We start from the raw sequence: 22,004 nt of genomic DNA on the forward strand, positions 1-22,004 counted from the left end.
CGACTCTTTTGACGAGTGCAACAAAGTCGTTTCGTTAGCTGTAAAGAAATGATGAAGCAATCACGATGATTTTAATCGATATAATTTTAATATTCGGAATAACCTCGATTATGCAAGGGGGGGGGGGAAGACGCTCTCAAATTATCGTTCCGTTCGTAGCGCCACCGTCGCAGCTCCATCACGGTTGTCACATACCTCTATCATCCGTGATCCCATCCCCATCAGTCTCCCACAGTCTCCCATGGGCTGCCAATGGTATTGTGTGAGAGGTTTATTACCACCGATTTAACGTAAATATCACATTTATCGAGAATTTGGCGTTGATTTTGCTGCATATTTCACCGTAATTATGTTCACACCTGGCTACGCAGTTCATTGTTCGTTGTCACTTCGTTATTTGTCTCTCTCTTTCCACATTCGTCCCTGTAATAACCAAAAAATCCTTCAAGCAATATCTCTACACATACAGTTTCTCCCTTTGGCGATAAAACCATGCTTTATCGCTACGTTCTTACGATTTGCGGATCTAACTTCGGTACTGATCGAAAAAACGAGGAATTCTTGATATTTCTTACCGATTTGTAATTCGTGACGTTCATGACCAATTTTTTTCATTATCTAATTATATATATATATATATATATATATATATTATATATATATATATATATATATATATATATATATATATATATAGATATATATATATATATTAATAAATAATATGCTTCCTCTTTTTTTATGCTAATATCTATTCTTTTTATACTTACGACTTTCTAGTTCCACATATGCTTCATTGATGCATTCTATAGTTTTGATGATTTTATTTTTAAATATCTCAATCGTGTCATTAATATTGCATGTTAATTGTTTACTATAGAAATGGCCAAAAATTATTATTATTGTTGCTATAAAATTTTTCTCATATATCTCTGTTCATTGTGATTATATAAATTATATACAATTGTATATGTTGTAAGGAAAGAGATGCATTTACTATTATATTCTATTTTTATCACAAATTTATGTTACTCTAAATTCTGATTTGGTTAATTTAAATAATTTATTTTCCATATATAATTTGAAACATATGGATTTATATATGTGGACACAAAACAAATCATAATTGTTTAAACTTGTCATCCAAAATTTCCATGTATATATATATATATTATTTATATAGTTTGAAACATTTATAATATATAAATATTATCTTTTTTATTGCAGATGATTATTTAAACAAGATAAATCAGTTTTAATTTTAAATTTTGACTATAATTGTTTTTCAACGGAGAGATTCAAGCATAATCTAAAACAAAAAAAAAACAAAAATGAGGGTTATTGCACTAATCAGTGGTGGCAAAGATTCTTGCTTCAATATGATGCAGTGTATAGCAGCTGGTCACGAGATTGTGGCTCTGGCTAATTTATTTCCTTATAAAAAAGGTACTGAAATAGATCATATTGCATGAAACATTAATATTTTTATTATAAATTAGTAATGCATATTGCACAACTGAAGCATCTTTCAACTTGATATAATTTATAATATTATAAAATTATACTTTTCATATTAATGTTATAATTTGTTTTGATATTATAATTTATATTTATATAAATATTGTAATTTATGCAGATGTAACATAGGTATAACACACAATGCTTCCAGATGAGCTGGATTCGTTTATGTTCCAAACAGTAGGACATGAAGGTATCAACTATATTGCTCAGGCTATAGGCTTACCTTTATATCGTTCTCCGACATTTGGTAAAGCCAATGTTCAAGAGAAATATTATTATCCTACAGAAAATGATGAAGTCGAGGATCTTTTTAAGCTTTTGAACACAGTAAAAGTAAATCAAGTGTATATACATACATCTATTTTTTGTTTATCTAATATTAGATGTATTTTATTTATATTTATATATATGCTTTAATAATTAATATTCTTATTCAGGAACATGAAAATATAGAAGCTGTTTCAAGTGGTGCTATTCTTAGTGATTATCAACGAATTCGTGTGGAAAATGTGTAATTATCATTTATTTATCTCTTATTTATAAATTCTTTATATTGGTAATTGCTGTTATTAGTTTTTTTGAATGTTTGTGTTTCAGGTGCAGTCGTTTAAATCTCATTTCCTTATCATATTTATGGAGGAGGGACCAGGAGGAGCTTTTAAATGAAATGATACAGAGTTCTATTAATGCAGTGCTAATCAAAGTTGCAGCTCTTGGTCTTGAAATTAAACATTTGGGTAAATCTATATCTGAAATGCAATCTCATCTTGTTAAGATAGTAAGTCATATATTTTTTCCACACTAATATATTAATCTACATTTCTCTTTTAATTTTTTTTGTTTTTTAAAGATTTTTTAAAATTAATTTTATAATTATATTTTAGATAAATTTTTTCAGATTCATAATGTTTATATATTATTATATATAATAGAGCATATCAGTGATTATTGTATATTGGAATAAAAACAAAAACTCTGTAGTATTTATATTTTTAATGATTTATAACAAAAATGTAAAAAAAAACTTTATTTACAGAAAGAAAAATATGGAGTGAATATGTGTGGAGAAGGAGGAGAATATGAAACATTTACTTTAGATTGCCCTTTGTTTGCTAAAAGTATTGTAGTGTAAGTTATATATGCATATTTATATTTATAAATGTTTCATGTATATACAATTTGAATAATTGTTTTTTCTATTTTTTTTGTACTTTTTAGTGACGATTATGAGAGTATTGTAAATACAAGAGATGATGTAGCTCCTGTAGGATATCTTAGATTTACAAAGCTCCATTTACAAGAGAAAGATGTGAGTGTCTGAATATCATGTAAACTTGCATAAACAATTGTAAGACACTGGTAAAACCAAGGTAAAAAATTTGTTTTCTAGAATGGAGAAATGGAAAAATTAAGCCTGTCAGAAAGATTGAAAACTGTTTTGATAAAATCTCCACAAGATTACATTGCTGAAATCATTGGTCCAGAGCTGCATGATGGCTGTAATTTATCAGAAGACGAAACTGATGAACACGCTTGTGAAAGCAATAGTTTAAAAGCATCGAATTCAGGTATAAAAAATGGAATATGTAGAAAAGAATATGGAAAAAATGTGTAATATGTATTATATATCTCTAAATATGTTAAATAGGTCAATTTCATCCTCCAAGTCCAATGGAAATTTTATATGAAGAGGAAGATTACCCAGATACGCCGATGGTTAATAGAAATCAAACAGGGTGGTTTTGGTTCGGTGGCATTGTAGGAAAACATCCGGACGTCACACCTGCTGTAGAAGAGGCATTGGAGAAATTAAGCAGTAAAATTTACATCTTAATCACGTACCTTTTGGCTTAGTAATTATTAGCAATTATTTCTAAATTTAAATTAATAGCAAGAAAAAAAAATAATGCAAACGATAAATTTTTTTCACGCATGTTTTGTCTAATTACAGCTCTGATACAAAATGAAAATCTGCGCACGTCTGATATCGTCGCAGTAACGTTGTACATAAAAGATATGTCGAATTACAAGGCTATAAACGAAGTATATGTTTCCTGGTTGGGTGAGAAAAGTCCGCCCGTTCGTGTATGTGTAGAATGTCCTTTGAATGTACATATCGCGCTTGACGCGACAGCGTATAAAGAAAGTCAGGATTGCGGTGATAAGTGGGTCTGTAAGCGACATACGATGCATGTTCAAAGCATAAGTCATTGGGCACCCGCTAATATTGGTCCTTATTCTCAAGCTACCCGTGTAAGTGGAATGAATACGATTATAAAAGTAATCTTATATAAAAAAAATTATTCGAGTACCTTAAAAATTGATTAAAAAAATTCAGTTAATTTATTATTTAATTTTTTTATCATACTTACACATTGAAGGCAATTTCTTTGTTATTAAGATAAAATTTAATCTTTTCCATAGGTGGGTGATATTATTTTAGTTGCTGGGCAAATACCTCTGGTACCTGGTAATATGAATCTTCTAGACATGAACATTAAACGGCAGTGCCGTTTAACATTAAGACACATAGATCGCATCGTCAAAGCTATGGATGCTAAGCTTAGAGACATAGTACAAGGTATCTGTTTCCTGACTCATTCTAGTTACATTGCGGACGCGAGAAAAGAGTGGGAAAGGAGGACGAGAAATGCCATTGTAGATTATGTCGTTGTACCAAATTTACCACGTGGGGCTCAAGTCGAGTGGTGCGTTTGGGCTCATAGGGATAATAATCGATTTGAATGTGAGTGCAAAGTATATAATAAGAAATCGTATATTTGTTGCGAGTTGAATAGACAGACTTTTTACATTTTCTTTTATAATCCAACTTGCAACAAGTACATATTTTAATTTATTTATCTGAAAAGAGTGATTGTTATGTATGTTCTATTGCAGACGAAGAAACAGGAAAATGTGTGGCTAACTTTAGGATAGCCATCAGACGTAGGTGGAATTACGAAAATAATGTTTCTGCAATTGTGTGCTACATGTCTACCGGTAAGTTTTTCTTGGCAAACAGTTCCTTCTAAAAATGTAATTTTTTTCTATTATATAAATATGGATAAAACATTTTTAAAAATAGGAGATTTTTAAAAATATTAATGATATTTGAAAGATGGCACAAATCGTTAAATAAAATTGTATAGTTATGGTAGTTATGGTAATAATATAAACCAGAATTGATTGTATTAAAATCAGTTAATAACTTTATTAACTGATGCTTAAATTTAATTGTTAATTGTAAATTAAAAGAAATATTTCTTATGTACAAAAAAGAATATTTTTTTAACTATGAAATTTTTATGGACAGGTTCATCTAATTCCACTGGTAATTTAACAACGGAGGCAAGCTTGCCGTCTATGGAGCTGAACGCAAATGAATTGTCAGAAGCCTTCGAGTATCTATTGTGTAAACTTAGGAAAGGTTCACAGAATGCAAATCCGACGTGTAATTTGCGAATATTTTATAAAGTCGGCAGCTTTCCGGGTCCGAATTTTCTTCATGATGTCCTATCGAAGTTTTCTACGCAGAATTTAGTGATCACCATTATACCGGCTACTCACTTACATAATTTCAGTACTTTGTTATCTATATGTGGCATTAGGCATGAGTAAATACTCAAATTGATTTTTTTACATTGTCAATTATTCAATTATAATTAGAATTGGAGCGCGCCTTTAGGATAAAATTGAAACCCTTATGGAAAAACAAGAGTTGCACGAGTTGCAAAAGAACTTTTTTTTGAAACAAAAAAAATGCATTTAAAGTTTCCATTTTATAAAATACAACAACTCGCACGCGCGTGCGATAATTTTATTTACTGTAAACAAAACCAAGATCGAAACTGTAAATGTATTTTTTTTCTTTTTTAAGGCCGCGTTTTTGCTTATGCGTTTTCATTTTTATAATTAAACGCTTCAATTTTTCTCGACGGTCGACAAATTGAACGCGGTTTGAAGAAAAAAAAATTAAACGGCGGTTACAACAGCACCAAAGTACGCACTGTTAAATTTTCCTACGTGCGCAAATAATTATACGACGCTATTTTGCTTCACCGATGGATCGGTGAATGTATTTTGAGTACTTCTTGCGTTTCATATGCGAGAGACACGGTTGTTCACTCGACATTTACTGACGATGTAGTTATGTCGCTGTTTTTTCTAGCTGCACTTTCCCATATAAATTGTTTCACAAGCTTGTTTTTCTTCCGTCAAATCCCGAAAATAGCTTTTCTCTCCCTTCAAATTCCTCGTTAGTTTTTTCTCTTTATATATTCAAAGTAGCAAAGTGCAACTACAAAAAACAGACGCTATATTATCTTATATATCGAATACTACTAGTCAATGACGGGTCAAGTGCAATTCACGAGCTATGAGCCCGTCCCTGTTTAGCGCGTAAGTGCTCTTTAAAAATGCGATTGCACGTTAGGTATAATACTCGTAATATACGTACGACTTGTACTGCTGTTACGCTATGATGTTTGGTTTTTTTGCTCAAAATACTTTACGGTGTTGTAATAATGTGCGGAATGTTAATTAATGTGTGTGTGACGTTTCTGTAAAGCAAATTAAATCGTGCACAGCCATTTTACAATAGCACTGGACGTTTACTCTTGAATTTTGAACAAACAATATATAAATAAGAAGAAAACGTATTGTGCGACAAAAAATACAGGATACTATGTGGATCGATTTTTGATATTGCAACGTTCAAACATACATGGAGAGTATATATTCTTTACGATGAAGTTCTTGGCTTTCAATAATGCTGCCGATATCGCTATGTGATTATATTGTCGATCAATTGTTTCCGTCGTGAAAACTGCATCGCGCAGTTTACATAGAAAAAGAGAAAAAAGCGAAATTTATAAGAATTAACTCACTTGGCAAGACGCTGCACGGCAGCTTCACATTCTTACGTCACTGTTGCTTTAGAAGTATCTTGTACAGATTGCATTACAAACTATAATAATAAGACTATTTGACGTAATATTATACAAAGTTGATGCAACGATATGCCAAAGTTTATATTTTGCAACTTGCTCATTTTTTAAACTGTCGCAATTATATTATTCTGTATGTGTACATAAAATGCAACGTAATCTAATACGATATTCTATAAATATACTGTAAATCACACACATTTGACAGCAAAGAGAGAAAGAAAGCGTCATTGTTCAAAATGTGGATACTGTGTTATGACAAGTATGTAAAACACATAAGAAAAAAAGAAAAGATATTTATTCGCATCTAACTCTTGCAACAAAATATTAATCTGAAGATTATGTCGCAAAAAAAATAAAAAAATAAAGAGAATGATATATATTTTTAAAAAGTTGCCATCTTTTCTTTTTAATTCCACATTTTTATTCTTTTTTTCTGTTCTATTATATATATATATTTATAAAGGTCGACAAAAAAGACTGCAATACTTTATAAAAGTATTGTTAACAATTTATGTGTGATTATTTCTCTACTGAAAAAATTTTAGTAATTTAAAAAAATGCAAGAACACAAATTTATTAAATTATAATATTTGCCTTTTTTGAAGAAAATGAAAAAGTAATATAGTTTTTTTTACTAATATACATATATGTACACAGATTGGGTAATAATATTTAAAATATCGGCAAAATAGACGCGGTAAAAAATATAGATTTTTAGTCTTGATTAAATTTAAAACAAGAATATACTTTGTACTACATTATAATCTTTCTTGTTACTAATTGGATGGAAACATAAAAATGGTAGCAAACTTGTTTACATAAAATCATAAAAATCTACATAAATGATTTTACATATACGAATGTTTAGAAAAAATCGCTTGGTTTTAATTTCACTATAGCAATTATTTAAAAAATGGTTTTTAAAATTCTCATACTTTTGCAAATTCTTTACATAATTACTATAGTAAATTAAAAATAAACGATTATAATTATATATATATATAATCTTCTTTTTTTAAATTACGCGCGTGTTAAATAAATTTGTATTTTACAAAATTGTAATATATCTATATCAGAATAAGATATATGTATAAGTGTAAAGAGAAAATTACAAAAAGAAGCAATACTCAACAATTATAATTATATAATTATTATATATAATTATATATAATATATAACTTTTCTTTTTTTAAATCACGCGCACGTTAAATAAATTGTATTTTACAAAATTGTATTACACAAGTACAGAGAGAGAATTAAAAAAAGAAGCAATACCCAACACCTTGAACTCATAATGTTTAAAAATTTCAAATTCATCAAAAAGTTGTCAGATTTTTGAAAAAGTGTACGATTTATCATAACTCTGCATGTTATAATCTTGTAATTGTGATAAAACATTTATAATGGAAACTGAAATATTCAGTCTTTTCGGGCAATTCACCGTTTATCTTGTGCTAAACATACACGTAGCAAAAATTCAGCATCAGAAGTTAAATGACTTATTCCGCGACTATGTACATGTGATCCACTTGTCATGAAATACTCGAGAAAAATCTTGCGCATACTCGTCGCTCGTAAACGCACATTCAATAAAAAAATTTAACTACTTTAATATAATACATACTGCATCAATACTATACAGCTCGACGGACTTTCCTGCTCGTAGGGAAAAGATTGTGTTCACGTTTTAAGCATCTTCGACACCAAAGGTTTCGTCACTTGCTGACGGCTCGATGGTGTACAAAAATCACAAAGATAACTTTTCTTGTCAACCGCTACTCCCTTGGTCTCCACGCATTCTGAAAAAAGTGTGCATATTACGCATACATTTTCCTCATATGATATACAATGTTCCGTTCAGACTGCACAAGAACAGAGATGTTCAAGTTATTTTCATCGATTTTTCCTTCTTTTCTCTTAAGATTTCTTATTTTATTATCTTAGCAAAAACATACTTACAATAAACAGACTAATAATACTGACTATTGTGCTCGATAAATTTCGCAATTAAATAGACAAATATATTGGGCCAAATTCACTTAAACATCTCTGCACTATAGTATTTTCTGCAAGTTGTCATCCTCGTTTGGCACAGAGGCAGTAAAAAAATAGAAATGCATATATATATATATTTACGTATTATAAATAGCAAATAATTTAAATATGGTTCTTAAAAGTGGCGATAGTCAAACAAACTCAATGGCACGTGCAAATGCTCAAATGCTCCTATATCATGCAATGAACTTAACATTTTGAGCGCCAGTTGAAAGTTCAAATTAAACCCTTATAATTTACGCGATTTATTAAAAATCTAGACGTAATAAAAATAAAATTGAAAAAAATTACATAAATCCACATGTTCGACCTTCAACAATTAAATCTCATTCAATTTGACCATAACTAATGTTTACCCTAAAATGATTTTAAATTGTACCATTCATGCGTTTCAAACAAGCATGCTGACACATATGTAGACGCTCAAAATGTTAATGTTAACAGAATCATATGAAACTTGGTGTCAATACCTAAGTGCAGATATTTGTCACATGCGCTGCAATGCACTAGATTCGCTTCCAGGTCGAGCCTTTGGGCGGTATGACAGCGACTGCAGTGCGGGCAATAGCGACCCTTTCGCCACAGCCTTGTTATCGCAGAAAGATCATGTGGTTAGTGAATTCAGGTAAGGGTATATTATGTATTATAGCGGTGCTCACGCGCCGGTACACAGAAGGAAGAAGGAGAATTACAAGTATATCTTCTGAAGAAATGCACTTCTTATATAATTCGATCATTAAACAAAAATCTTTTAATCGTCAAGATACAAATAATTTTTTATCAACACCATTAAAACAGATGCTTTTTCGAGAAATTCTAATTCCAGCATATGAACAAATGACAAAACTTTATATTTTTTATCTAAAATAAACTAGTTTTTTCTTTTCTAATTTAATTTAGTTTCAGTTGCTTTTAGTTAGAGTTTAAGAGAATCTAAGAAAGAGAGAAAAAAATATACTTATTTCCCAAGATATTCTATGTTTAAAATTATAAATAGTGTAAAAAAAGTGCCTAGTCAAATTTAAAAAATAATAGAAATTCTTAAGAAGTTCCCCTTCCTGTTGATTGAATGCATCTATTAAATATTATAAATCAACATACATATAATGAAACGAGAAGATATGTTGAAAAAGTGTTATGGTGTGAGCTATGAAAATCAAGCGACTGAAGCCCAGCATAGTTTAAAAGAATAATATCGCATGTTGATTATTTACTTACTTCGAACATGGCACACAGAGCGTTGAAACGTACACTCTAGTATTCTTCTCGCCTTTCTTGTACTCATGCTGCCATTGCGCAACGCTATTTCTATCTGAATTAGCACCACCGGGTTCCCTCGAGCCGCAGTTCGCGCATACGGCGCACTCTTGACAATGCCATCTTCCTTGTGGTACTCGTCGCAAACCGACGCAGTAGATGTGGTATCTAAGCATATAACATTAAATTAGATTCAACTGATAACTTCATAAAATGTACATCTACATCACAGGAATAATTAACTAAGAAATTATAATTTATTTTTTTACAATATATATCTCTTTTTCTTTTCAGTATCAATAGTTTCTAAATTATAAGCTTCTGAAGTATAAGCTTATAATTTATAAATAAGAAACTCACCCACGATCACACATATCACAGAAGAGCATCTTATCTTCGTCCGCAGGATCGTGACACTGCGCACATGTTTTGCAATCGGTGCACTGCCATGCGTACGACTGAATATGCGGAACCATATCCAATGTTAAATCTATACAGGATGGATGAACTAAAATAATAATAATCGTCTCGATTAGTTCTGCAAAAAGTTACGCGCAAAATTAATTCTTGCAAGTTTGTAATTTTTACCATTTCCGTTGCAAGTACCGCATTGGATTAATATTTCATTCTTGTTATGCTTATTTAGGACTTTCAGGCACATCTTGCATTTCAACTTTACATCGTCCTTTGAATTCGAAATTTCCATATCTACGTCATCCATAGTCGACTGAGATCCTTCCGTATCTTGCGTACCTTCGCTGGAAGACGAACTGTTAAAAAAATATCACTATTATACTTCTTTACAATTATTATAAATATCAGAATATTTTTAAATAAGATATAAAATTGAAATAAATTTTAAATGAGCTTTAATAAAAAATTAATAAAATTATTAAAGGTAATAAAAAAAGAAATACATAAACACTTTGGCATTTTAGTCTGCAATTATTTTGCGTATATACGATTGATTTTAAAACTTAAAATTAACCTTGAGTCGTCGGAAGACGATTCACTATCGCTATCACTCTGAGAACCTTCCGACTGGCTATCACATTTACGTTCATTGGGCCGCGTGGGTCCGTACAAGACCGTATTTAGTGGATAATATCTCAATTCCGCTGGTGTATATTCCCGATAATAATCGGTATACTGTCCTGGTATAAGTGCAACGGGATAATGACCAACTTTGTTTTCAACATTCTGTTGTTCGACTTTCTGTTGCTTCTTCGGAACATGAATTGTGAAAGTCTGCAGATCTAAGCAACACTTGCGGTTCTCTTTGCGAGCTTTATTTAAGTTACTGTTCCACGCAAACGCCGATTGCACGGCCATTTCCGCAAGATCTATTCTATTTCTCTCCGCATTTGCTGCGGCCGTTAATTCCTTTTGCTTCTTGGAATGCTCCTTGACTTGTTTTTCGCGCATATGCTTGCGATACTCTTCATATTGATCGGGAAAATCACTACACATTACATCCAATACTTCTGAACTGCATACTGCGGTTAGTCCTGTGTGTGACAAAACAAATAAAGTCAGAGTAATATAAGACAGAGAGAGCATGAAAGTAAAATTTATATAATTTTCTAATCTGTTTAAAGCCTTTTAATTTTGTATATATATTAACAAACTTATAATTTTTATTCTATGAAAATAAATAAAAAGAAATCCTACAGCAATTCATTTTTTGAATATGTAAGTAACTTTTGACTTTATCACAAATCTTAGATGGTAATAAACTTTATTTTTACATTATAGATAAGATAAATTCGTAAGTGTATAATTTATTACAAGCTTTATTATGTGCAAAATTTTCTTCTCTAAAAAATCTCGAAAAACTTACCCATGTCACACATTGCTTCACTGACTAATGCATTTTCTCTCAAATAATTTCTCTCTTCCATATCAACTACTCTGCGTTTGAGATCAGGATATTTACGCTTAAAAGATTTTACCCCGAGATATTGTGATATCTGTTCTTGTATCATAAAGGTTTCACCCTTTCGATCCAGTGGCCATTCATATTCCGCTATTTTATCAACAGTGAAGGGTCCTTCATCAGGATCAAAATTAATTTCCATCCTTCGGTTCTTTACTTTGACCTTTTCTGATTCTGTTGTAGCAGTACTCAGGACACTACCTTGCGATTCTTCATTTATTATTGTCTCCGAAGCTACAATATTAGTTACCAAAAATTAATTTTAACATAGGAAAATATAACCAATACATTATCATTAATAATTTAATCATTTTATCCAATAATATTATATCAATGTAAACAATAAAAGATTTGTACTTTATTTTATATTACTATTAATAAGTTAATTAAATTATTATAATTTATAAGTATCATAGTTTTGTATTATTTAATATATACTTTCTTTTTCTTTTAAGTTGTGAAAACAACTTTTAAATATAAAAAGAAAAAAATTCTTTCAATATAACTTCGAATTTTAAAACACCATTGTTACATTATATTGACACATGTTTATGCACACACATACTTATTTTTATCACAAACGTATACAAATATATGCTTATATAGATGATATGCGAATTAGTATAAGAGTTTTTAGTGCAGCTAAGCACAACATAATTGCAACACATATTGCAAATAAAAGAAACGATGTACACTGCCTCGTATTTGAACACATTATTACAATCTTCTATTTAGTTACTTGAGGGACATCTTATGCCACAAGAAAAGATCTATTTTTAGTTAGCTTAAAGTTGGAAGTGTACCAATATATTCAATTCAACCAACTAAGCTATTCAATGATTAAAAATTAAAAAATTTTTTTTAGTTATACATAATAAAGAAATGTGTGTGCAATTTTGTTTTTGTCAGTAAATGTACTGCTGTAATAAAAAATATAATTGTGTACTAATATATGATTTTTAAATCAGATAAATTCAATAAAACTTCAAGCATTATTTCTAAATTTAAAAATTATAAATGTAAAAAAATGTATAACTATAAAATAGATATTTAAAAAATGTAAAAATATTATGTAAAAAATATTAAAATATATTATTGAAAAATTCGTTATGTGACAGTAGTATTTTTTATATAATATAGCAAACATATGTTTGAAACAATGAGTGATATCTGTGTTATCGTTAAGTTGTAAAATTATTAATAACACAACAATGGAAATGCTACTATTATCATTAATGTTACATAATATTTCATTAATTAAAATTTAATAATGCAAATGCGTACCCGGCGCTGATATATTTCTAGCAGGTGTTTGAGACCTCGAGCCGGACTCGGCGCTCATTCTCGTCTCCTCGTCTATCACCTGTACCGTCGATACTGTTTCGCCTCTGATGGCCGTCGAGTCCGCTTGCTTCTTCGACGTCGGCGTCAGCCAGTTCGAGTGTCCGGGAGGAGGTACAGGTATCTCCTTAATTTCAGACGCTCTCGATAGTCCATCCGACGTTTTACCTTTATTCTCGGCGTACTGCTTCATCGTCGATTTCTGCGTCTTCTCGGAAACAATCTCTAACACAGCTCTCTTGTGCTGCTCGCCAGCTTTCGAGTCCAACGATTCAATAGTGGACGTTTGACTCGTGGATGCTCTCGACGGATCGTCCTGGACGTACGATAATCTGGCAGGATCTAGTTGCATCGCGATCTCAGATTCCGAGGCTTTGAAGGCTGAGTCTCTCTTCGCCGCTTCTTTGCGACTCGTCGAACTCTTACGATCTATAGGCGGTTGTTTCAGTGCCTTGTATAGTTCTGATGATTTTCGAAGTGGATCTTCCTGCGCCGGTGTTGTTTCATCGATAGTAATGACAGCCATCGTCGACGCTTCTATAGCAGATAAGTCTTGATCTATTCGAGACTTCTTTCCAACCTGGGGTTCCACGTTATCCAGTTTCCGTTTACCGCGGCCTAAATATAACAAAGAAAAAAATTAGCGTTTCTTGTTAAAATTATTAGAATAGGAATTATTAATACGTCGACATTAATGACAAGAAAATATTTTTTTGTTTCAAAATTATTTCAGAGTTTATATTATTTAAAAATCTAAAAATCAAAATTATAGCATAACTTTTACATAATTACGATAATTAAAATTAAATCCGAATTTTTTTTACTATCTATATTACTGTTTTGATTTTTAAGTAGAAGCTGTTTTTTTTTCTTCAATGCTGCCTGTTTTGCGTAAACGCCGATCAATTTCTGAAAAAAGAAGATAATGCGGACATCTTTTGTCTGGGAATTTTTCTTTGTATAATTTTGCTGCTAATTTTGAATTCCCGTTCGCAAGTCCATACATAAAATGAACATTTGTCAAGTCTATATTTGAAAGAGCCATAATAGAGCAAAAGATTTAATGTATAAAATTTTGAGACATTTACAATTTAAAAACTAAACACAACAGTACAACTAACACAACTGATTAAAATAAATACAAATTCGTGATATTACTTGAAAAATTAAAAACACATTCATTTCAAGGTCACTTATTATTATCATTGTTGACCCATTAAATTTGATTGAGATATCCGTTATTTTCGGTACGGTACATTTAATGATACATAGAACTGTAAATTTAAAAAAAATTATGTATAATTCCTATAAAATTGAACGAATGTATTAAAATTTATCTACATACTACATGTAAAATATTGGTGAGAGAAACAAACCTCGTCCTCTGCCTCTCTTGGGCGGAGCATAACTTTTTTGATTTCTGCAGGTTCTCTTAGGCCGCTCGTTTTCCCTGTGTTCCAACTGTTGCGGAGGAACTTGCTGTACCTCGTCCAAGGCCAAGGGATCCCTGGGTATCAATATCTGCGGCGACGACTGTTGAACACGCTGCTGAGCCATCATCGGATTTCTTCGCGGTCTTCCTCTCTTCTTCGGCACCTTAATATCGGCCGCTTTGTTAGGTGTCACCTCCTCTATAATGACGACATCCTGGCTGGAATTAGAATTCTCATTCACGATTATCAACTCCGGACGATGCTCAATGATCTCGCAATCGGACGAGCCGCCCGGCGAATTTGTAGTATTCTTGCACAGAAGATCCTTGAGCTTGTCATTTACGCTTGACGTGTTTTCCGTCTTCGCCATTCCAGGTCGTACCTGGGTAATACTGATCTCTTGGTTAATGACGTTCATCTGCTGTCGACTGATTAAACTCGACTTCGGATCAAACAATAGTGACTGCTGCTGCTGCTTTTGATCCCGACTCATTACCGGTTGAATGGTAACTTCCGGCAGGATCTGAGAGAGTTGCGCTTCCAATTTCGATTTTTTGCACTCGACAGGCGAGATCGTTACATCCTTACGCTTGGGCGATATTTCCATCGACTGTTGAACATTCTCCGTTGGCTGTTTTCTGCTCTGCGTCTGTACCGGCTCGATTGTTAGCTCGGACCGACTGCCTTGCAGAATTGTCGGATGATGACCGGTCTTGAGAATTTTTAACGTGGGCTCTTTGTGCACTGTAGCATGCTCCATGTACCTGTGAGGAAAATTCAGCGTTGCAGGATCCAGAGCTGCTTGAGGATCCTTTGAGGATCCTTTGTGCGTAGAAGATTCCCCGTGATTATCACTGGCCACGATAGTGGCATGACCTGTCTTCGACAGTTTAATCTTCATTTCTAACGACGAATCGGCAGCATCTCTGCGTCTCTGTTGCTTATCCTTCTTCTCTGAGGAAGCAGAAGCTGGTGCTTCCACCACGGAAGCGTCACCGGTCTTGAACAGCTTGATCTTCATCCCTAGAGGCGAATCACCGCTTTTAGAGTATTCCGTATCGGTTGCATGCGGAGTCTTATTTTGATGATCCTCAGCTACGGTTTCACTCTGTACAATAGAAGCATCGCCGCTCTTGGACAACTTGATCTTCATGCCGAGTGGAGATTCCGTTCTCTTTGGGACTTCTGCCTGCTCTTCCTGTGACTGCAAATCTTCTGTTGTATCCGTTTTATCAGGTAACGCGTCTCCAGATTTAGATACTTTAATCTTCGGGATGACACCTGTAAATGATTCGGAACTTCGAGGCGCATCTTGTTCTTCCATCGTGTCAGGCAACATCTCACTTGTCTTCAACATCTTGAGCTTAAACCCGAGGGATTCCGACGTCTTTGTCGTATCTTGTGTTACCTCAGATTTATCTTTATGTCTCGTCTCCTTTAAGTCGTCTGTAACTTCAGAATGTATAATAGATGCGTCTCCGGTTTTCGATAACTTTATCTTCATTCCGAGCGGTGATTCGGTACGCTTAGGTGGTTCGGGTACTTCCAACTTATCTTTTACATCTTCAGTATTATCTACAGAAATAATAGATGCACCACCTTTGCACTTAGCTAACTTGATTTTCCCGATTGGAGATTCGGTTCTCTTCGGTAGTTCTAAATTATCTTGCTTTTCTTTCGCCTTCATGGATGAATCCTTTGCATCTTCACAAACATCCGGAGATACGATGGAAGCATCACCGGTTTTCGACAGTTTAATTTTCATACCGATTGGAGAATCGGTCCGCTTGTCCCTATGCATTTCCTCTAAAGATTCCTGCCTGTCAGTCTGAATGATAGAAGCATCACCGCTTTTGGACAGTTTGATTTTCATCCCGATCGGTGACTCCGTTCTCTTCGGGCTTCCTTGCGGTATCTCCAATTTTTCCTTGTGCTTCGTGAGAACCTCCTTAGTGGAATCCTGCTGCCTGGAATCGGAAATAATCGAAGCATCTCCGGATTTAGATAGTTTTATTTTCATACCGATGGGAGACTCCGTTCTCTTCGGCTCCTCGATTTTATACTTCGTCTCGTCCGGATGCTCGTGTTTCTCCAAACCGACGATAGAGGCATCCCCAGATTTGGACAGTTTGATTTTCATACCGAGAGGAGATAACGATGGTGCATTATCAGTATGCCACTGATTGATCTCCTCAAAATTTTCATTGGATATTATAGAGGGATGACCACCTTTCGACAATTTCAATTTGATCTTTCCCAACTTCTGACCTGGACTGTCTTCTGGATTCGGCGAGTTCGTGGCCGAACGAATCTTCGGACTCTTCGGCGATCGTGGCTCGCTGCAATCGGCGATCGCGGATTTGGCAATCTTCAGGATTATCCTCGGCGAACCGATATTTTCGGGATCTGAGTGCTTCTCCAAGTCTTTGCGCGGCGTCTCGACGCCCTTCGTATCGGCCTTTTCGCCCGATTTCGGTGATTCCAACATCTTCGAATAGACGATAGCTCTCGCATCTTTCGGTATGAGAAGACTATCGTTCGAGCTGATGGAAGATTCCAATACCTTAGCTGAATCCGGTATTTCGATCTTCGGCGGCTCCTTCAGTCGTTCCTCCAGTATCGACACTCTCGGGATCATCTCGCATGTCTTCAAAATACCTTCGCTCGACAACGACCTAATATCAGGAATAATGTTCTTCTCTTCGTGTATCGATTCCATCACTTGCACATTCAGAGAACTATCCGTATGCGCGGAAGGAACATTCTCAGACGAAATCTTCGAGCACGTGTGACTTTTCGTTTCTTCATTCGATTTGATCTCTTCATTTATCTCTTTGACACCTTTTTTTTCTTCTATATCGGGAGAGTTTTGTATTTGCGCTGCAAATTTTCGCTCGTTCTCCAGCTTCGCAGCTTCCGATATAATCTCAGCTTCCGAGATGGAGATGGAATCCGCGGCAGTGACGTTTCGCAAATTCGCCAATTCCGATTCGGCATTCGCATAATTGTCAATTTCATCGGATACGTAAAGGTCCGCATTAGCCTGTTTCGTTATGTCCTCCACGACGCTTTCCACCATTTTCGGCGAGAGTACCAACGGCGAATCTATCGTTTGCTCCTCGGACTCCTGCAGGAACTTCACCGCAGACTCCAATTCGGATATCTCTGAACTTGATTGCGAGTTCTCGACAATCGGAGTGTCGACACTTCGGGAAAGATTTTCTCTCGGCATTACGCTCTCTAACAAAATATCCTGTGGCAATTCCAATTTGGCTTCACTTTCCTCCAAATCTTCGACCGATCGAATTTCTAATCGATTATCTTCGAAATCCATGTCTAAATCAGTCTGTGACAAACTATTATCTGCTTCAAGAGGCTCTTTCATCTTTTCCTCATCCGTGATCTCATTTACCGACTCCGTATTTACGTCTTTATTCGTTTTTAGTGAGATATCATCTTCATTCTCAGTAATTTTATCATCAACTATTGCATTAATGTCAACCTCGCTCGTTTCATTATCTCGATTAGTTAAACTAGCAATCACGTTTGTTATACTATCTGAATTTTCCGACATGGTTGTGTCGCCTTGATTTGTTCGCTCGAATAGAAGATCTATATCGACATTTTTACTTACTGTCTCTTCTATTAAAGTTTTATCTTCAATATCCTTTAATGTAGAACTTTCATTATCCGATATAAGATTCAAACTCAAAAGCCCTTCTAAAGTACTTGTAGTTTGTGTAATGGTCGGAGCATCCACGCTTTTTGAATCCTGAGATAGTTTTTCCATTAAGTTTTCCGTATTCGTTTTTTCATTCGAGTTTTCTTGTAGTAAAGACATGTTGATGATATTAATAATGTTCGATTGTACATCATTGGCGTTAATAGATTTCTCTACAATTGGTTCCATACTTTCCTCTTCTATTGGCGTTGCATTAACATTGGACAGCTCTTTTGACTCTTCAGATATCTTTGCAATTTCATCATGCAGTTTCATTTCTTCATCAGTTTGTAAATCAGCAATCTTTGAATTTGCTGCTTGGACATCAGATGTGGAAATATCAGATTCTAGAACTAAGCTCATTTCATGAGTTTCAGCCTTAGTATTTTTTTCAGATTCTACAATATCTTTTTCTTTTAAATTTGGCACAAAAGTTTCGTCTTCTCTAATTTTCGACTCGTTCGATATCTCAGTAGTAATATTTTTCCCAATTTTATCTTCCTTCTGCGTTGTATTACACAAGGAACTCGTTACATCATCTTCTGGAACAATCATATTATTAGTTAATGATAAATTTGTATCATCTTCAGGGAACATATCAGAAAATGTAACATATTCAACAGTTAATTTACCTTTTATTTGCATGGAGTTATTATTTGCACTGGAATCACTTTGTTCATCTAATATATGCGATTCAGATTGATCACATATTACATCATCTCCTGGAATAGTCAAATCAGTTAATGGTGAGTTTATATCATTTTCAGAAAACATATCAGAGAATGTAACATATTCAACAATTAATTTACCTTTCATATTATTTGTACAGGAATTACTTTCTTCATCTGGTACATGCAATTCAGACTGATCACATATTTGCTGTGGTTTATTTTCCAATGGCGATGTTACATTTTGATTCTCGTTCATAGACACTACTTCTAATATTTTCATCTCTACATCTTGTATTTTTTCAGTTTCACATAATGGTTTGTTTATATTTTCAATTGTGTTACTTGAATCTTCATGCGATATTGGAATAGGTAAAGCTTCAAGTTTATTAGATACAATATCATTAATATTACTAATTTCGGACATTTCTAATATAGATGGAAGTTGTTTAATTGATTCATCATGTTTGACTGGAGTTATTGATTCAACTGTAAGGAGATTCTCTTCTGTACGAATGGTTGCTTCCACAGAATTATTGACATTCGTTGAATTTGTATCACTCTGTGCTATTAGATTTGTAGAGCATAAATCTAAGTTTTCACCACCTAGCAAATCTTCACTTAACGATTGTTCAATTGTCATATTCTTTTCTTCAACATGACTTAATGATGTATTTTCATTTAAAACTAATTCTTTATTAATTATGTTTGAAGCAGTTTGAAATATATTTTCATCACTTACTACAGATGTTTCCTCAGCATTAGCCAAGTCCACTTTATCTTGATTATCAAAAGCTGTAGCCATTGATGCAAGATCCGTTTTTATATCAGCTGTTTCTTGAGATTCATCATTAATTTTATTCGTTATTGAAGTGATTTCCTGTGTTGTCTGACAGCTTTCAATAATGGCATTTTCTTCCTGCAAATTATCACTTTGACTTATCATTTCTGTTATTCTTAATTTCTTATCAGACACTTCAGTTATTGCAGAATCCTGAGTTTCACTTGCAAATTCTAAAAGAGTATCTTTATCTTTGCACTTAGATACATCCTTTACATCATCATCATCATCAATGAAAGGAGAATTGTCATTAATATTTTTTGGCTCAAATTCTTTTTCATTAGAAATTACTAAACTATCTAACTTTGCTGTTTCAGGAATAAATACTGATGTATTTAATTTTGAATCAATATTTGTAGTTTCCATTTTTTGACAATCTTCTATATTCATTATTTCCATTGATGATGTAGTAGAAGTATTTGCAAATGTATCTACAGTTTCTTGAGAAGTTTTGGAAGATTTATATTCTAATGACATTTCTTCCGTTGTATTTCCTTTATCTATTTCTATGTTATTTTCATTTTGTTCATGCATGCTACTTGATATCCCACTGTCAGTTTTTGCTGCTTCATTCAATTTAGATTCATATATATTCTCTTGCACTTTTAAAGTTTGTTGCAACAATTCACTTTGACTAGAATCTTCAGACTTTTCAATGCTTATATTTGATGTTTGGCTATCAGTAACATCTTCTACTTTTGCATTTAATTTTTCTGAAATAGTTGCACTTGCATTATCATTTAACAATGGAGATTTTTCAGTATTTTGTTCCAATACATCTACTACTTCAGAATTTTCTTCAATAATTTCTTTTCCTTGTTGCATTGTAGAAACAAGCAATGAAGTTTCTTCAGAAAGTGATGGAGTCTCTTTCAAAAAGTCGCTATCGTTCACATCTGTTTCCTCCGAGTCCTCAGAATTATACGCTTCTCCTATCAATTGCAAACTCTTACTAATACCACCAACAGTCACCACAGACTTTGCATTAGTCTTTTGACTTTTATTTGTCTCATCAACTGATTGATCCTTTTCAACAATATCATTCTCATGATCCTTGGGAGAAGCAACATCTGCTTGTTGCTTAGTTTCCTGTAAAGTATCGCTTAACGTAACAGTTGAAGAATGAGTTTCAATGCATGACGTATCATTGGAAGACGATTCTGTACAAACCGCAGAAATATCACCGATTATCTCGTTGATATTTACGTCGGAAGTTTTATCACATGCAATTACAGAATCCATTTCTACATCCTCCGAAACACTCTTCTCTGTGGCAATCAATGACAGTTCTTCGCACATTACATCTTTATGGGTACGTCCAAGCATTGCTTTCTGCGTTTCACAGATTTCACTAACTGCACATTTTCCCGACGTAATACTGGACTCGTCGACATTCGAAATATCAATATTATCAATGTTCGTGGCGTAGACATTAGCACTAGGTGCCTCGGATGCGTCCTGCTGCGTCTCTGCCTTCGGGTCCGCCAAGTGCGAGGTCGATTCCATCTTGGATTCCGTAATAATCTGCGAAAGGGCGGCGATTTCGCTCTCTAAAGTCGAGTCGCCGACCTGTTCACCGGACTGCACGCCGATGATGTCGTTGATATCCATCATGCTCAGAGCCTCGGTGTCGTATGTCTCGGTGTCGCTGTCAACGCCGTATGGTGCATAACGAGCCGGGGAGTTGTCCTTGGAAGATTTCTCTCTTTGTTCCTGATTCCTGTCCTTGGAGCCAAACAGGCCCATCTTAGAACCCTCGGACATTGTTTTGACGTTCCGCGCAGAGGACGTTGTTACACCTGCTGCTTACGCCGTCGTACATTTATGCGAACTTTTTTTCCTCTATTGATCATGCATGAACAAGCTTCCCGTCTGAAACGATGGCTCACCTCTCCTCACTGCAAGTGCATTTTTTGTGCGTAAAGTTTCCGCGACATCATCGCCGGGTCATGATTGATTATCTCAGCATCGTCGCTTTACTTACCGCGCTACATCGTTCGCTCGTTTGTTTTCACCCGAATCGCGCGAACATAACCAATATTTTTCTGAGCCTGCTCGCGAATTGGGATCCCGATGACTTATCAAGCGGCGCACAAGTGTGATACAACTCGGGCAACAAGAGTATGTGTTGTTCCGCTACGTTAGTTAACTTTTCGACGAACGAGATCGATACACAAGTGTATATACACACCCTCTTTATGGTTTTCAAAATATATTTTGCCAAATCGTAAAACGTTCACTAAATATTCACGCCAACTGACGCGGAAACTCGACGGTGACGA

General features: G+C 34.0%; 2 protein-coding genes across 6 annotated transcripts; one reads left to right on the plus strand and one right to left on the minus strand.

The window, feature by feature from the left end:
* Positions 1–176: 176 nt before the first annotated feature.
* On the plus strand, positions 177–7,880 carry LOC114930696 (uncharacterized). Of its 2 annotated transcripts, XM_029302554.2 has the most exons (13): positions 177–290; positions 1,228–1,446; positions 1,670–1,854; positions 1,959–2,032; positions 2,119–2,299; positions 2,558–2,649; positions 2,740–2,830; positions 2,912–3,089; positions 3,170–3,337; positions 3,473–3,774; positions 3,946–4,267; positions 4,420–4,521; positions 4,835–7,880. In XM_029302554.2, the coding sequence occupies exons 2-13, from the start codon at positions 1,332–1,334 to the stop codon at positions 5,137–5,139; spliced, it is 2,115 nt and encodes a 704-aa protein (XP_029158387.1). In that variant the 5' UTR covers positions 177–290; positions 1,228–1,331; the 3' UTR covers positions 5,140–7,880. The 2 variants fall into 2 exon arrangements, with proteins under 2 accessions (XP_029158387.1, XP_029158392.1); XM_029302559.2 differs by lacking the exon at positions 177–290 and having other exon boundaries at positions 1,382–1,446; positions 1,637–1,854.
* Positions 7,372–21,967, minus strand: e(y)3 (PHD finger protein enhancer of yellow 3). Of its 4 annotated transcripts, XM_029302538.2 has the most exons (12): positions 21,707–21,967; positions 19,023–21,620; positions 18,846–18,935; positions 14,436–18,755; positions 13,003–13,677; positions 11,623–11,952; positions 10,771–11,290; positions 10,371–10,552; positions 10,143–10,290; positions 9,744–9,950; positions 8,996–9,111; positions 7,372–8,269 (listed from the first exon to the last, which is right to left on the minus strand). In XM_029302538.2, exons 2-12 carry the CDS (start codon positions 21,484–21,486, stop codon positions 8,151–8,153), a joined length of 9,171 nt encoding a protein of 3,056 aa, XP_029158371.2. In that variant the 5' UTR covers positions 21,487–21,620; positions 21,707–21,967; the 3' UTR covers positions 7,372–8,150. The 4 variants fall into 4 exon arrangements, with proteins under 4 accessions (XP_029158371.2, XP_029158377.2, XP_029158363.2 ...); XM_029302544.2 differs by having other exon boundaries at positions 14,436–18,752; positions 19,023–21,967; XM_029302530.2 differs by having other exon boundaries at positions 19,023–21,967.
* Positions 21,968–22,004: the final 37 nt, after the last annotated feature.

The sequence above is a fragment of the Nylanderia fulva genome, unplaced genomic scaffold (genome assembly GCF_048542155.1).
Source record: "Nylanderia fulva isolate GAGA-0341 unplaced genomic scaffold, ASM4854215v1 Scaffold38, whole genome shotgun sequence".
In the NCBI taxonomy this organism is placed as follows: Eukaryota; Metazoa; Arthropoda; class Insecta; order Hymenoptera; family Formicidae; genus Nylanderia; species Nylanderia fulva.

Coding starts and splice junctions, on each gene's coding strand:
- LOC114930696 (XM_029302554.2), top strand. CDS start 1,332: ATGAGGGTTATTGCACTAATCAGTGGTGGCAAAGATTCTTGCTTCAAT. Junction 1,855..1,958: donor AGCTTTTGAACACAGTAAAA/GTAAATCAAGTG, acceptor ATTCTTATTCAG/GAACATGAAAATATAGAAGC. Junction 3,090..3,169: donor TTTAAAAGCATCGAATTCAG/GTATAAAAAATG, acceptor TATGTTAAATAG/GTCAATTTCATCCTCCAAGT.